Consider the following 15,869-nt stretch of genomic DNA (forward strand, 5'->3'; position numbering starts at 1 on the left):
CGGAGTTTATTAAATTCCCAGACTCTCCAGTAAGAGTTCAACCTGATCAAGAATTGATATTAGAAGTGGAAGTTAAAGGTGTTACCATTGAATTCGTTGAATTGGTATCATTAATGGAATGATTGTGTATAACAATCGGAATTCAATTCATTCAAAATATACCTAATACAGGGATTACAAGATTAATCATTCAGCGAATTCAACCAGATGATCAAGGAGAATGGATAGTGACAGCTACAAATCCAGCTGGTTCGTGTTCGAAGTGTCTGCAAATAATTCGTGAAGAGCCTATGTAAGTTTTCATGAGAGCTTTAAATACACTGAATTTTATATGATGCGTTTATTTCAATCTCTTCATTCAATAAAAAAACTGTGAGTAGTGAAAATAACAAGTCTATCAATCAGTAGGTTCCGCGTAATATATCTGAGTTACTATTCACTGAACAATCCATTTACATCCTCATTAAGGTGTGTTTTATAATTAGTAACCATAGTAGGTGTTATAACGAATATTCTTTTCAAATCACTTGAATTTAACTAATTAATACAGTCCTTTCGTAAGATGGTGGTTGGAGGTGGTCAACAGGAAACCCTGGACCCTGGTTTCGTGTTACATGGCACTTGTCAGCAAGGTGTACCTGTAATGTTAAAGGAACTGGTGATCCCTGAGGGATTAGATCGCGTGTGATTCGGCTTCACAGTGGGTGACTGGACCGCGAGAGGTATGAAGGTGGCGAGTCCAGTGCTTCCAGGTTTTCCATGGTGGTCTAGCTTCAATTAACTCATGATTTCAACTATGATCATGATTGGATAGTGGCTAGCAGTGGAATCCAGAACGCGCGTTTCGTCCTATTTGGGACTATCATGATTGATTTCATCTAACTCTCAAAATGAACTTTCTTAAGAAGGAATAGAATATCAAGAACGACTATTCAGTTAAAACGACTATAAATAAATAGAATGAAGTGAGAAATAAAAAAGCAATCGATATATCTTCATTAAGTAAAGCTCAAAGCTTTATGTAATCTTATATCGAAGATTTCTGTTGAAATGATGGGATTCTGTAAGTCAACATGGAGACCAAACGATTAGTTAAGTCTTTTGTATAAGACAGATGACTGAACCTTTTATACAATTACTTACTTGTTTTAATTGAGTTTCCATAAGATAAGTTTTTTCATAATGTAATCGACTTTCATATCCACTAATCACTTCAGTCTTTGCTGATAAATCTGTTGATAGTTGTGTTTTGTATTCAGGCACTAGGGGTATCAATTCCATTTGATGCTCATGTTCACCTTCTGATGTATAACCTTCTTCTAAATGTGGATGACTAGCAACTTTTGTATCTAATTCAGTACGATATTCTGGAACTATTGGTGTAACTTCAAGTTTTATAGGATGTTTAGTTTCAACGGCATATCCAGGCATCAATTCTGGTTTAGAGGATATATCAGTGTTTAGTTCAGTTTTATATGAAGTAGTCATGGGAATAATATCTAATTTATGTTCATGCTCTTCTTCTGATGAATAACCAGCTTCAAGTATTGGATGACTTGCTATTTGTCGTTCCATTTTTGTATGATATTCCGGTACCATTGGAGTAACTTCAAATGATCGAATATGTTCAGTTTCTGTAGTATAGCCTGATGTCACCTCTGGTTTACTATAAATATCAGTTGTTAATTCAGTTTTATAATCTGTATGAGGTACAATAGGTACTACATTCATTTCATATTCACGTTCTTCTTCAGCTGCATAACCTTTTTCTAATGTTGGCCTAGCTGGTAAATTATGTTCTAATGATGTTTGATATTCACGTCTCATTGGTGTAATATGTAATGTACGTTTATGTTCTTTTACTGAACTATAACCAGACATAATATATGGTCTAGTTACTAGATTTCTTTCCATACGTGTTTTATAATGACGTACCATTGGTACAACAGACATACTATGTTCATGTTCTTCTTCTGATGAATAACCTGGTGAAAGACGTGGTTGACTAGCAACACGTCGTGAATAACGTGTTTCAATAGTCGGCACAATTGGTGTAATTTGTTTCTTATATAAATGTTGTGTACTACTATAATGTTTTACTTGTCCTTGTAATTTTAACTGACTTTCAACAGGTCGTATTATCTAAAGAATTAAAAACGAAAGTAGTATTAGTTTGAGAACCATGACATAAAGATTATTAATTTCACATATTATTCTTCCTGCTGATGTTGTGTTCTGTAAGTTCTTTCTAGTTCAGAAAGCATAACACCACTAAAAGGATCTACTTATGTAGCAAATCCCCTTCATCATAAGGATTATACTTTATGTGTTAACAACTAGGAGTGAGTAATCATTGACGGATGTTGATGATAGATTGTTGCCTTCATTTTTATACCTTCCGAAACTTGTTGTTATGAGCTATATACAAAGAAATCATCGATCTTCATTAAGCCATTTTATAGCATATTAATTAGAATTGTAATTCAAGAGGTCTTCACTAGAAAATCTACTGAAAATTATTCATTAGTCCCATGAAGATATTTTTTTATTGATTGAAAGATCTAATTGATATCTGTGTAGCCAAAAGCATAAACTCTTTGGTTTTTTTTTCACATTTGAACTACGAAACAATAGTTTGTATAGTGAATAAACTGATATTTAGTTGAAAGCGTTAGTCAATTGAAGTTAGACCACCAAGGAAAATCTGGTAGCACTGGACGGCCGTTTCGTTCTATTGTGGGACTCCTCAGCAGTGCGCGTCCACGACCTCGCCTCGCGAGATTCGAACTCAGGACCTACCAGTCTCGCGCCAGAGCACTTAATCCGTTATGATATTTAGTTAATGATACCATATTTATTGTTTGACGTTTTTGAAGTACATTCCCCTCAGTGTTACTATTGATTGTATATTCTTCATTTCTACATCAACTATCTAAGATTAACGTCATTAAAATGACACACTGAGGAGCTGTTTATTATTACTACGTTTTCTGGCTTGGATATTTTAATGAATTGAAAATGTTTACGAGAACATAAGTGTTGAGAAGATCCAGAAAATTCTTCGAAAAAAGCCAAAAAGGATTCTGAAAACGTCAAGAAACAGCTTGTTTAATCAGCATTTGCTAAAAGTTTTGCCAGAAACATCTAGAAAGTGAAAAGTCACATGTCACGTTTCTGGTTAGATGGTTACCTATACTACTACTAAGTTTAGTAGCGTTACAGAATTGTGCGGGTCATCTAAAATGCTATAAAACCCCTAGATTTTCTGTACATAAACGAACCTTGTAGTAAAGCATTTCTCACACGTTTCGTACCTTTTCTCTCGTGTTTAAGTTGCTCTGTAGATTAAGCCTGGGGGTTACTAGAGAGCTTAGGAAACCGAATCCAGCTTTCAATTAGAAGACTTATCAACAAGTTAATGAAAAACTTGAGAACACCTCCAGTTAACGAGGTAAAATAAGTTAATTTAGGTGTCCATATGCCTTGAGAATATTGTAGTTTTTTGTTGTCTAGAAACAATATAATGATAATTGAATCCTCAATTCACTATTGCTTCAAATCTTGGATTGTTTGCTATAAAACAGAGAATATTTCTATGTTTACAGTTATCTATTACACACTCGTGCCGGAAGTCAAAATTCTCAGGTTTGATCTCGAAAACTGGCTGAATCAAGTATTCAGTTAACGAGATCCAAATTGAATTGAAGCACTCACTTACTACTCTATGATTAGACTGATATAATCATACTGAACAGGTTTTCATCGTAGATGTTAGTTTAGTACTGACATACAAATTACGTGAACCAGCACATTGATAATGTACAGGTTTAAATTCACAGTAAGTTTTGTATAAAATATCACTTGGTGACAAGAGAAAATACATTTCTAATCTCCATAGAGATTTATTCACTTTAATGGGTACCAAATACATTCAAACTGTTACATTTCCCTATTAGAATTTTGGTGTCATCCTACCGTCTAAGCATTAGTAGAACTGTATCTTTGGATTCTGTCATGTTGTTTCATTTTCAGAATAACATCCGATCTGCTGAAACATGTGAAAACCATCGAAAAACAGTCAATATTAATCAGGTAAACATTAAAATCTAGGGGTAATGAGACCAGAATAGTTTCCTATACTACTACTACTACTATATCGTTTAAGTTCACCTAATTAGTTGGCAGTTTAAATGTGATCAACTTATATATTGATCTCAAAAAGTGATCTAAGCAACATAGAAGGAATTCAACAATGTTTAATATACAATTATCAGTATAGGGTTATGGGGATTGTTGAGTTTTGATTGAGATCATGAATAGATCAATGTTAGACTAAAGACTGGAATCATAGAATTAGGAATTTATGCACATTAGGAAATTTCAACATACAAAGAGGTATTTAACATATATGACTACTAATTTTTAAACTATCTGGAAACAATTTATTTTACCTCTGTTCGACTTAATGATTGTTCTTTACGTGGTAATGCAAAAGTGAGTTGAATTGGTGGTGTCGGCTGTCTTGGTCTTATTTGTAAATGATGTCTTGTCAAGTAATATTGTGATGGTGGAGCCGATGTTTCTCTTTGAAATCGTACTGGTGATAAAGATAATTGAACTGTAGCCAATGATTGTGGTGAAATGATTGGAGCTGTACTTGCCGGTGATGGAGGTAATGATGTTTCACGAGGACATATTTGTCGTGTAACTGTATGCCTTGTTAAACTCATCGTAGATGGAGGTCTTTTAATTATTGTTTGACTATAACCAATAGGACTTATAAGTGCTGAACATGTAACTCTTCCATGAAGATTTTCAGCTATAGCTTGATAACGACCTATTGGTAAATGAAGTGTTTTATAAAAATGACCTTAAAATTAGCAGAAACAGAAGAAGGATATGATTAAGAGACTAATTAAAGTCAACTTACGATTTGATTTCATACATTCCTCACTTGACAGCTGCCGAACTCGTTATACTTATTATGGAATCCGGGTGTAGGAACCGACATCTACATAACATGTAATAACTTTTCTTCATATAAACTTTGGATACCATCTATTCAGTAGGGCACATATTGTGAATGATAAATAGTAAACTGTGATTCATAATTTTTATTATACCCAGAATTTACGAATAACAGTGACTCCTTAAATAATGTTTAGTTTATTTCCATTTCTTCAGGATCAAAAGTTATTGAGGAACTTTAGACATCCGATGGTGCCGAGGAGTCCCACAATAGGACGAAACGGCCGTCCAGTGCTTCCAGAAAAAAAGCTACCTTGCATTCAGAAGGGTAAGACTATAATTTATGGACGAACCAATCAGATTTAGGATAACACATCTCTTGGATTTTGGCACGAAATTCATTCATCCACTTGTCTAAATAGCGTTTTTGTCATTTCGTGTTGAAAACCATTAATCTAATTCCCAACCCTAACCATCAAGTGTAAATCATAATCCTAATTCTTCAAACTGCTGTATAACCTTCATTTAGTCTTAGGAAGTAGGTGGACATTCTCCAGGTTACTTTAGTATTGTTCAAAGGTCGTTCATAAATTATAGTCTCACCGTTTAGGGACTTAATTCCATAAAGAGTCCTCCTGGCAGTAAAAATTGTCAGAATATGCTCAAAACTTGCTGTATATTTCCGGTAACACTTTTAACAAAATTTGAGACAAAGTGCTTCGATATGTGTGATATCTGGTGGATAAAAATGATTATTTCTTAGGGTTGTAGCTGTAAATAATTCCCCAAAATCAATAGCTTTTTAAGTGTTCGACATTGGATGCTGACCACATTGTTTTAAGTGGACTTGTTTAGCTGAAGGCGTTCGGTCATGCATCCGCACCAGATCACGTTACGACCCCAGCGTGGGACACAGCTCCTACGTTCACTAGCCAGATTAGAGTAAACGCTTCTCCATATATTGATAACGCATAAAATATATCTTTCCAATCTGACTTCTGATTTTAACCGATTGGGGGAGATTCGAATATAATAGGTGTTACTGGTTTATAGTCGCGAAACTAGAATACTGGTCGTATCTTCAGGGTTGATCTAAGAAATGAAGAAGATACATGTAGAAAATCACCTTTCACTAGGTTAAGATAAATCAATCTAGCCTTTGTTAATGGGTAAATCTAGCAGAAAATGTTCACCACTAGAGCTGGATTATAAATCTTCATTTGATAAATTGGGTACTTCAGTGATTTCATTTATGTTTATCTTGATTTATCAAGCGACCATGTCATTCTATCTTAGATGGTTTAACTAGAGACCTACAGTGAACAAGCAGCAAAAAAAGGAAGTATACCAGTATTTCAGAAATGTGTTTATAGATGACTGATATCCATTGTTGTATCGATTGAGTGCCCTGTTTGATATATGACGCAATAAGACCGCCAATTAGAGAGCAGTGTATTATCGATCTGATCAATAATACACGGAACCGTATGAGCAGTCTTGAGTACTTATCAGTCCTGCTATCTTCCTAGCCCAGCCAGTTAAGTCCAGAACATCAATGACAGCCTCTACAATGTGAATCATTATTCTCAAACCTACTGAGTTTATATACCAAACAAACTGATCACATTTGTACAAAATTTGGCCAAATGTGGCTGTGAATAGAGGGAACAGTAATAAATGGACTGAGTATAACTCAGGAATGGTAGATCGTACAGTAATTGTGTATGGGTCAAAATAAAGCTCATAATAAAGGGAACATGAATATGAATAGTTAAGTTATAATAATTAAAATTCCGAGTTACCTGATGATTCTGGTCCTGGTCGTCGAATAATTAAACAATGATCATTAGGTCCAGGTCCTTGACCAATAGCATAACGTTGATCATCCGGTCTGATAATTATTCCATTATGTGTCCAATATACTACTGGTGTTGGAACACCAACTACCGAACATTCAAGTACTACTTCTTCCAAACGTTCTGATTCAATGTAAACATCTCTGAAAGTGTTTGAAACAAATAAAGGATGTAATGTATAAATAGAAATAGGTTAATCCAGTATTGATCAACTTTATTCCATTAAATATTTATAGAATTAAATAGTTGAAGTCATGAGTTGATTTAAGCTGAACCACCATTGAAAACCTGAAAGCACTGCACGACCCTTTCTTCCTAGTATGGGACTCCTCAGCAGTGTGCATCCACGATCCCGCAAACTATACTCAGACCCAGAACCTCTAGACCATTGAGATAGCATTGAATGGTGTTATTGTCTACCTTTAACCAATCCAGCGCTTCCAGGTTTTCTATGGTGGTCTAGCTTAAACTGACTCATGAATTCAACTATTCAATCACTACAATCTCTACAAATCCTCATTTTGATAAAATATTTATGTATCAAACTTACTTAAATATCCGTGTAAATTCCGGTGAACTTCCACTCATCACGGGTGAAATTGTTGGCAATAAATCAATAGATGTTCGTATGGATGGAAGTATTTCCATATATACAGTGGTAGAACAACTACCTAATGGATTTGTTGCTACAGCTTCATATATACCAGTTCTATCTTTTTCAACTTTTGGTATATAAAGACGTGCAAAACCAGAATCTTGAAATGTCTAAAAGTTAATACGTGAACCAATTAAGAATGATGTAAATCAATCTGTTAATTAACGAATAGAACAATGATAATAATTGTAAGCAAAGATGGGTAGTGGCCAGTGATGGAATCCACGGCGCGCGTTTCGTTCTATTTGGGACTCTTCAGCTGGATGTACCCGCATGAGTTGATGTTCACTCTGGGACTCGAACCCAGTACCATTCGCTTCAAACGCCATCGCGTTATCCAACTAGCTACTGAGTCCTGATAGCCACTTGCTTGTGCAATGAGTTCTGTTTGTTGGCGATATCGACAAAATGAAGTCTTTTAATTGCTTTGAGCAACAAAAGTAGCATGCCTAGGATAGGTTTCTGTCCTTCAAATTGCAATGTGTTACTAGTCTATGTAAATGCTTGAACTACTGATAGGGAATAAATTAGTCACATGGTTTGATCACTTAACTTATCTTAGAAGGTACATCAACCTTGATGCGTTAGTGTATGACGAATTCTCGTTCAAGATTTCATAAGCTTAGTTGACATTAATCAACTTACATCACTTGGAGAGCAAACGGGATGTTCGTCTGCCAACCAAAAGGAGCATATACTACACAGTAATCCACTACTTTTTTACTTCTGGCCGTGAAACTTGGTCTTTGAAAGTATAGAACATGCATGCGTTACAGATTTTTGATCATGGATATCTTTAGAGCATTGGTCACATTTACTTGGACGATCCAAAGAGTAATGTTGACGTTGAGCTTACCAAACTAGGAAAAGTTGGCAAATTGGTTAGTGAAGTTATGGATATACATCGATTAAAGTGGTCGGTATTTGTGTTGCGTATACTCAACCACTGACTATCTCGATGGGCAATGTTTGGTAGCTCAGTAGTAGATCGGAAGAAACACATGAGATAGCCAAACCAAGAGTTACCGACAATTCACGAGATTATCAAATATTGGCTTGAAGCTGAATGAAATATTCATTTAGATAACTTTATAATGATATATTTTACAGCCTATTGTTTCCCTAACATAAATGGGTTATAGAAACGTTTAACTTTTTGATTTCCCTAGTCTTTCATCTTATCTACCTAAAACTGTCTCTGTCCATTCTGTGTCGATTCTAGAGTTTTCTACTTCGACTTGATTACTAGAGGAGTAATGAAAAGGCTAATTTATTTTCTTTACAAGTTATACTTCAAAAAGATTAAATATTCTAACCTGAAAATTAGTTGAAGATTGTGGTTGTTTACCATCTTTAAGCCATACTATAGAAGGTAATGGCCTTCCAGTGAATTGACATGTTAATTCAACTGATCCACCTTCTACAACAGATAAACTTGGTGGTAATGGTTTCACTAATGTTGGTTCACTATCAGTTGGTTGTTCATCCGCACAAATCGCTAAAATGTAAACACAGAAATAGGTTAAAAGCTATATGCATGTTTTTAGAGGTATGTGTTTTCATTAAACTGTTCCGTCATTATCTATATGAAATCCAGATTCAAGCTGTTACACTATGTGAAAGTCGATGGTATCATGGAATTTTCTTCATTATTATAAACGGTTTAAGTACAACCTATTAGTCAAAATAATGCACTATTATTTAAAAGACTGTTCGTTTTGAATTGAAGTCAGCTAGAGCTCTGGAAAGCAGTTTTTTTCAATCGAGTATTCATTAGAATCACTTCTCTAGCTGATGATAGTTCTTATTAACTAAAGGATTTAAATGGAAGTAATCTCCAAAACTCACCTAACTTAACAGATAAACTTATCATGAATCGAAAAGTAAATAGTACGAATTAGGTCAAATTGTAAAGTAGTTTTGATTGAAATCACGAATCGATCAATGCTAGACCAACATTGAAAACCTGGAAGCACTGAATGGCCGTTTAGTCCAAGTACGGGACTCCTCGTCAGTGCTCATCCACGATCCCGCATGCGGGAATCGAAACAAAAACCTTTGGCCGCACGCGCGAGCCTTTAACCTCTAGATCACCTAGCCGGCATCATATGCTCGCTAGTGACTAGCTTCGAGAGACAGCTCTCGAAGTTCTAGTTGAAAGCCGTGACCAGTGGAGCTGATCGATGATGGGTGTGAGGCATTTACCCACCTAGGTTTTCAATGTTGCTCCAACATTGCTCTATTCATAATCCCAATCAAAACCTAATAATCTCTACAACCCTGTACTGGTAGATATAGTTTCCTCTAAAACAGATGGATATCTGTACCTAATTACGTAACACCGGCGGTGAGTATAGTGGTATTTCTCATGGGTTATTCTTTGTAGGGTGACCAGGAACAATGTCAAAACTTGGTCGTATATTATGTGTCTAGATCTATGTGCAAATTCAGCTATTCATTCAAAACTAATCTACTTATAGGTAAACAAATTCTTGCTTTTTTATTTTTCATTCCCTTTAGGTAGTATGAGACTTAATATTGAAAGTAGAATTAAACTTTTATCAGGTAAATGAAATAGTCTGAATACCGAACCGAACTTCAACTTACGTTCAACATCCATTCTACATGAACTAAATGCCTGTCCATAAGGATTTTCAGCAACACATGTATATTCACCTTGATCGTCAAGAAATACATCATAAAAGATTAGACAATGATATTGTCCAATCTCTTTAATTGTATACGAATTAGATTTAGCTAATGGGATACCATTTTTAAGCCAAGTAACCTATAAAAGTATAAAACAGTAAAGATAATGAGATCTATAAGCATTATACAGAAAAGTCCTAACGATTCCATGGTGTTAATTTGCAGAAATAGGTATATTAATTAATTAGTTGTGTGCTACTGATGTTGACAGAATCAGTTAAATTGATCTACCATGAATCTAACAAGATGAAAGGTCTGCCTTAGATGTAAATGTCAGTAACAGTTTCATTGTCTGAATGTTTTCATTTGTTATATTGTTGATATAATGATGTGAAATACTTTCAATATATAATTCCAAATAAAGTCGTCTATAAATATAAGGCTTCAGTCGTTGGTACTGGGTTCTGTGAGAGTCACAGAAGGCAACATTTGTTAATGAAGAATAATGATAGTAATAATCTTGGTTGGTAACGTGCACAAATCTCGTCACAAATCAGTGTAACTTGAAAGACTGATATCGGAAGTGCTATAGTGCCCATTTTATTTCTCCCGAGACCGTTAAATCCCGTAAATAAACTCTTTACAGCGTTATGATGACCTTTTCCATAAATGGAATATTTAGTTGAAGTTGTTTTTAACATTACTATGTTCCCTATATGCGTCATGTCTAGGACTTCCAGTGATACATTATTCATAACCATGTACCCTACATGAAACAAAGAAACGAAGACTTTTGAGCTGATAAAAATGTACCTGATTTCAATCCCAAGTGCAAAATGTCACTTATAATAAAACTATTTGTATTTACCTCCTTGTAGAAACTTTTAATAACTCTGTCAATCAATTCTATAGGACTAATAGGTCTTTTTGTGTAACTTAGGTTGAGTCAAGATCTCACGGGATCTTTGTTTTACAACTTATGTTGATATTTCGAATAGAGTCGACAAAATCAAATGAATCAAGAGAGCTATATCTAATGATGTGATTTCTGATGGGTTTTAAACTTTCAGCTAACCATTAACCAATCAATGACTGTTATTCAGTTGTGATTATGGCCTTCACGTCTTACCTTTTTTGCTTCATATCTATCAAGTGAACAATTATCTCTCATAATTCTTCTCGAACTCCCTGGTTATTTCGCAAACTCATCTGATATTTAAAATCTGGAATTACTTTATGATGCAATCTTTTCTGTCTCTCTATAGACAATATATACCAAAAAACTATAAATACGAATGTACAGCTGAAGTAAATGATTTCATCGAAAAGAAAATTTTCTTAACTGAATATTCTTCCAGTTTGGTTCACATCATATATCTATTTGTGAAATCTAGCCATTCCCAAACATACTACTGACTATTTAACAGTAGCTTACAAAGTTCATTTGAAAGGAATCCAGTTTAACGAGCCAGTAACTCAAAGATCGTTATTTAAATTTAATTAAAATAAAGAACCCATGTAAGTTAAACCACCATCGAAAACCTGAAAGCCCTGGATGACGGATCGGTTCATGATTTAAACGAAATTTCGAAAATCTCTACAACCTCAAACTGAAAGTTCATTAAATTATTTTCCGGTAATCCAATTGTCAGATTGATTCCTATTCTCATCAGTAAAAGGTTTAAAATATTGTACCAAGTTCAAGTGTAAGATGTTTCCTTTCTTCTTTATTCAGGTAAGACGTTTTAGCAATGACGAAACGGCAACGATTATCGATAAGGAGTGATCGAAATACATAGGTAATTTTCTTGAGAAGTTAGTTCATCACATATAAATTAAACATCGAGTCAATTTATAAACAAGACCGTAGATGATACTATGAGGCTGCTTAAATTAGTGGCTAGATTATTTTAAAGGTAGTATAGACAATAGTTTGACATCAATTGGACAACCAGTGGGAATCAGAAAGTATAACACATTTAGTTTCGTTCTAATATGAATCACCTCGTCACAGCATACCAACCATTCAGGAAGGAGTCAAACTCAGAACCTTTAGGTTTCGTGACTAGAGAGTCACTTTTAGATTGTTATTATAAACCTGAATATTAACTTACTTCTTAAATTCCCTGGTTAAAGATTTTTCATTTGGCTTTTACTTTTCAAAGAAAACACTTTCCATATCAACATTAATACCATGAAATTATTTTATAAGTTTATGATTTAATTTATATCAAAATTAAGTTTTATAAGCAAACATGGATAGTGGCTAGCAATCGAATCCAGGACGCGCGTTTCGTCCTATTTGGGTTGATGTTTACCCTGGGACTCTAATCCAGTACCTTTCGCGGCGGAACTATAATTTGTGGACGAGCCAATCAGAAGCGTTAGAGGGATTTCAAGGCCACGGCCCCAATTTTAGTACCTGGTGTTGATGGACGGTCGGTTCACAGAGGATTTTAGAGTAGACTTGACACGTAAGCAGCTACAATAAATGAGACTACTAATAAGTTCCTTTATTTGTAATTGCGGTAATTAAATGACTTGTAGATCTTGTGCAGACTACCGTGATATTGTCCTCCAACATATTTTGAAGGAAGACGTTTGCTAGAATAGGAACTTTTATCTCTCGATCCAGATTGAAACTAAAGCATATTATAATGGTTGCCACGAACTGCATAATAAATGCGCCAGTAACATTGACTGCAATAATCGCAGAAGTTACTGAATATTCGGCTGTTCAGTGGTACGAGTATTGCAGGGATATGCCCATAATAAAAATGATAAACTTACACAACCAGAGCACACACAAACAAAACTGGGTCCAGGCTGAGAGCGTTTTTGTGACCTTATCATGGCTACAGAGACTGACTATTATGGAGCCGTATGGATGCGTTCCTCTACCTTATGCATTACGAATATAGAATTTTTGAACCTCTTTCTAAGGTTGACAAGATTTAGGACCATATAAAAGAAATGTACCCACTTTAATTCATTGATCTTGTGTAAAATATTTTTACTCTATACAAGCTGTTTCCTGATTGGCTAATATTTCTCAAGGTTAATTAAGAGTCATTCAAAGGTCGTGCATAAATTATAGTCTCACCCCTTTCGCTTCAAACACTATCGCGTTATCCACTCAGCTATTGAGTCCTGCTAGCCTCTTGCTTGTGCAATGCTTGTGAATTAAGGCAATATCGAGGCAATACGCACAGTATGCACATATGCCGATTAGAGACTGACCCGTTGTAGTCCTAAAAACATCAATGGGAACATTCAAACAAACAGTACTAACTGAATTTTCGATTAAATTTTGTTTAAAAAATTCACAATGAACTATGGAAAGAAAAAAAAATGGATATTTTACTTTTGGTTCAGGAATCCCGGTAATTTGACATTCCAATTTAATTTTTTCCGTTTCATTCACTCCAGCATTTTGCAATGGTAGAATAAACTGTGGTGGTCTACCATAATCTGATACTGGACGTGATCCTCTGACATTCGTTTGTATTCTTTAGATATTTTTATTAAAAATTAAAAAAAAAAATAAAAAATAAAATCATAGTGTAGTTTGGTCTACTTATATCCATATAAGTAGTATATGGCAATGGTGAGATATAGAATGTATTTTGGCAGAAGACTGATAAGGAAAGAACTGAAATGAAGCGCAATCGGTAGGAAAGTGCATGAACAATGGAATTAGAGAAGATGAATTGATATTCTCAGAGAGGAACAGCGAAGATTGAGACAATCTGTTGTTAATTTGCAAATTAACTATTTGCTGTATGGTTATCAGACTTTAGTGAGATAGTCTGTAAGTGGTGCACAAATGCAATCGATTGTCCTCAACTAGTGCTTTTGTTCACTACAACAGTTGTTGTTCGATTAGTCACGAAAGGAGACGTACGATCAATAGTGTATAATATACAAGTACTTCAAAACGTCTCATTTGATCAAAGTGTTTGACTCTTAATCAATAAGCTACAAATTTGTTATCAACTTTGCCCAATAAAGTCTGAATAACCTGGTAGTATCAATCAGTTCTTATAAGGATGCCACAAAGTTTATTATACTAACTTATAGTACATTGACCCTATTATCAGTGTTTTGGTTTTAGAGAAAACGCTATCAAATTATTTAGTCATGGGCTAAGAGCGTATAATAAGTCTCAGACTTTTTAAAAAAGCATCAACAGAGGTAGATGATCAGCCATTAAGATTTTATTCATTCAATCTTTGATATCAGTCATGAACGTTTATGTCATAGCAACAGAATTCACTCACCTTAAAGGTACAGAAGCTGTTGTTGTAGGTGGTACTGAAACAGCTCTTTGAGAATATTTTGGACTCGTATACGGGTAGGCTCCTTTAACTGCACTGACTGGAATCACTCGCTCTTCTGTGACTCTAGTAGGTGACTGAACTATTCTTGGTATTTTAACTGGTTCAAATACTTCATCTACATCAGACTGTAAATCCCTTCTACGGCGTGGAGCTGTTGGTCGTAGTGTCACTTGTGATGGTAATAAAGATTCTCTTGCATCTGTTGGTTGGACAGTAACATTACAGTATGTCGTAGCTGAACCTGCCGCATTACGAACTGTACAAGTATATTTTCCGTCTTCTAAATCAGAAGCCTAAAGAAATGAAATAATATAGGAAAGCAGATCGCGACAATTGTAATTCGTAATTTAAGTAGTTATCTAAATAAAAGTGGTAAGGTAATACGGAATGTCAACCATTGATTTACATCATGTTTATATGATCGTGTACAAAGTATCAACAAGTAAATGGGATGATTTGTGGCACAAGATGACGATTTGAAGATTTGAAAATAGTTACAAATTTGTTCTTTTAGTTCGATTTGAACAATGTAGTTAGACTAATGTTGACGATAAGCGCTGAGACACATGCTACTTTCAATAACTAACAAATGAAACTAGCTCTGAATTTGATTCTTGTTTTTTCTATCATTCTTATGCATTTTTTAAGTGAAAATTAGAATGTATTAAAATAAAACGTATGAAGGACTCAGTAGATGAGTGGATAACACGATGTTGTTTGAAGCGAATGGTGCTGGTTTCGAGTCTCAGAGTGAACATCAACTCTGAGATGCAGGTACATCCAACTGATGAGTCTCAAATAGAACGAAACGCGCATCCTGGATTCTCCTGCTAAACATACTTAAATGTAAATCAGTCCTCAAATGCCCTGGTACAACCGAGAGTGAGGAGAGTCTGCCCTCCCTCTCGAAATACTCATATGGCCACGCGTATATAGCCTTTGCCAGGGAAGTCCCACACACTGCCTTCTCTTGGCGGGGGTGTTGTTCACAAAATTGAGAGGACGAAAAACGAATGTCCGGCACTTTAAACGGCTCGGTGGACACGGGAAATCCATCTAGGGTAGTTGGAAAACCTCCATTCCAAACAAATGATGTACATGGGCTTCAGTATCATGAGAGAACAAATGGCGTATGAATCAATTGTTGGTCACCGCCTACCATGGGACTGCATCTCCTCACGATGCTCCACTGCCTTGTGGATTAGACCTTCAGGTCAAAGGCTCCGGGTGTGGCCTCGTAAGAAAACCACCTGTTTCAGTTTGGGCACCTGGACAGTATCACAGCCCTCACACAAATCAAATGAGATTTGTGTGACGCATATATATCTGATGCCCATTTGTAACAATATTTATGTGTTTAAATAAATAAAATAAAAATGTATGCCTTTTAGATAGAACACA

The 15,869-nt window shown here is 35.2% G+C and overlaps 1 protein-coding gene across 1 annotated transcript in view; it reads right to left on the reverse strand.

The window, feature by feature from the left end:
• The window catches only part of Smp_157020 (putative hemicentin), a gene marked incomplete at both ends in the record, with an annotated part of 109,067 nt that overhangs the window by 57,779 nt on the left and 35,419 nt on the right, over positions 1 to 15,869 (reverse strand). Inside the window, 7 exon segments of the mRNA XM_018799888.1 lie at positions 4,793 to 4,837; positions 6,771 to 6,967; positions 7,375 to 7,589; positions 8,796 to 8,946; positions 10,083 to 10,267; positions 13,493 to 13,637; positions 14,409 to 14,761. Of these exon segments, the coding sequence (XP_018653756.1) occupies positions 4,793 to 4,837; positions 6,771 to 6,967; positions 7,375 to 7,589; positions 8,796 to 8,946; positions 10,083 to 10,267; positions 13,493 to 13,637; positions 14,409 to 14,761 (1,291 nt within the window).

Source organism: Schistosoma mansoni, chromosome W (genome assembly GCF_000237925.1).
Source record: "Schistosoma mansoni strain Puerto Rico chromosome W, complete genome".
NCBI classification, from domain to species: Eukaryota; Metazoa; Platyhelminthes; class Trematoda; order Strigeidida; family Schistosomatidae; genus Schistosoma; species Schistosoma mansoni.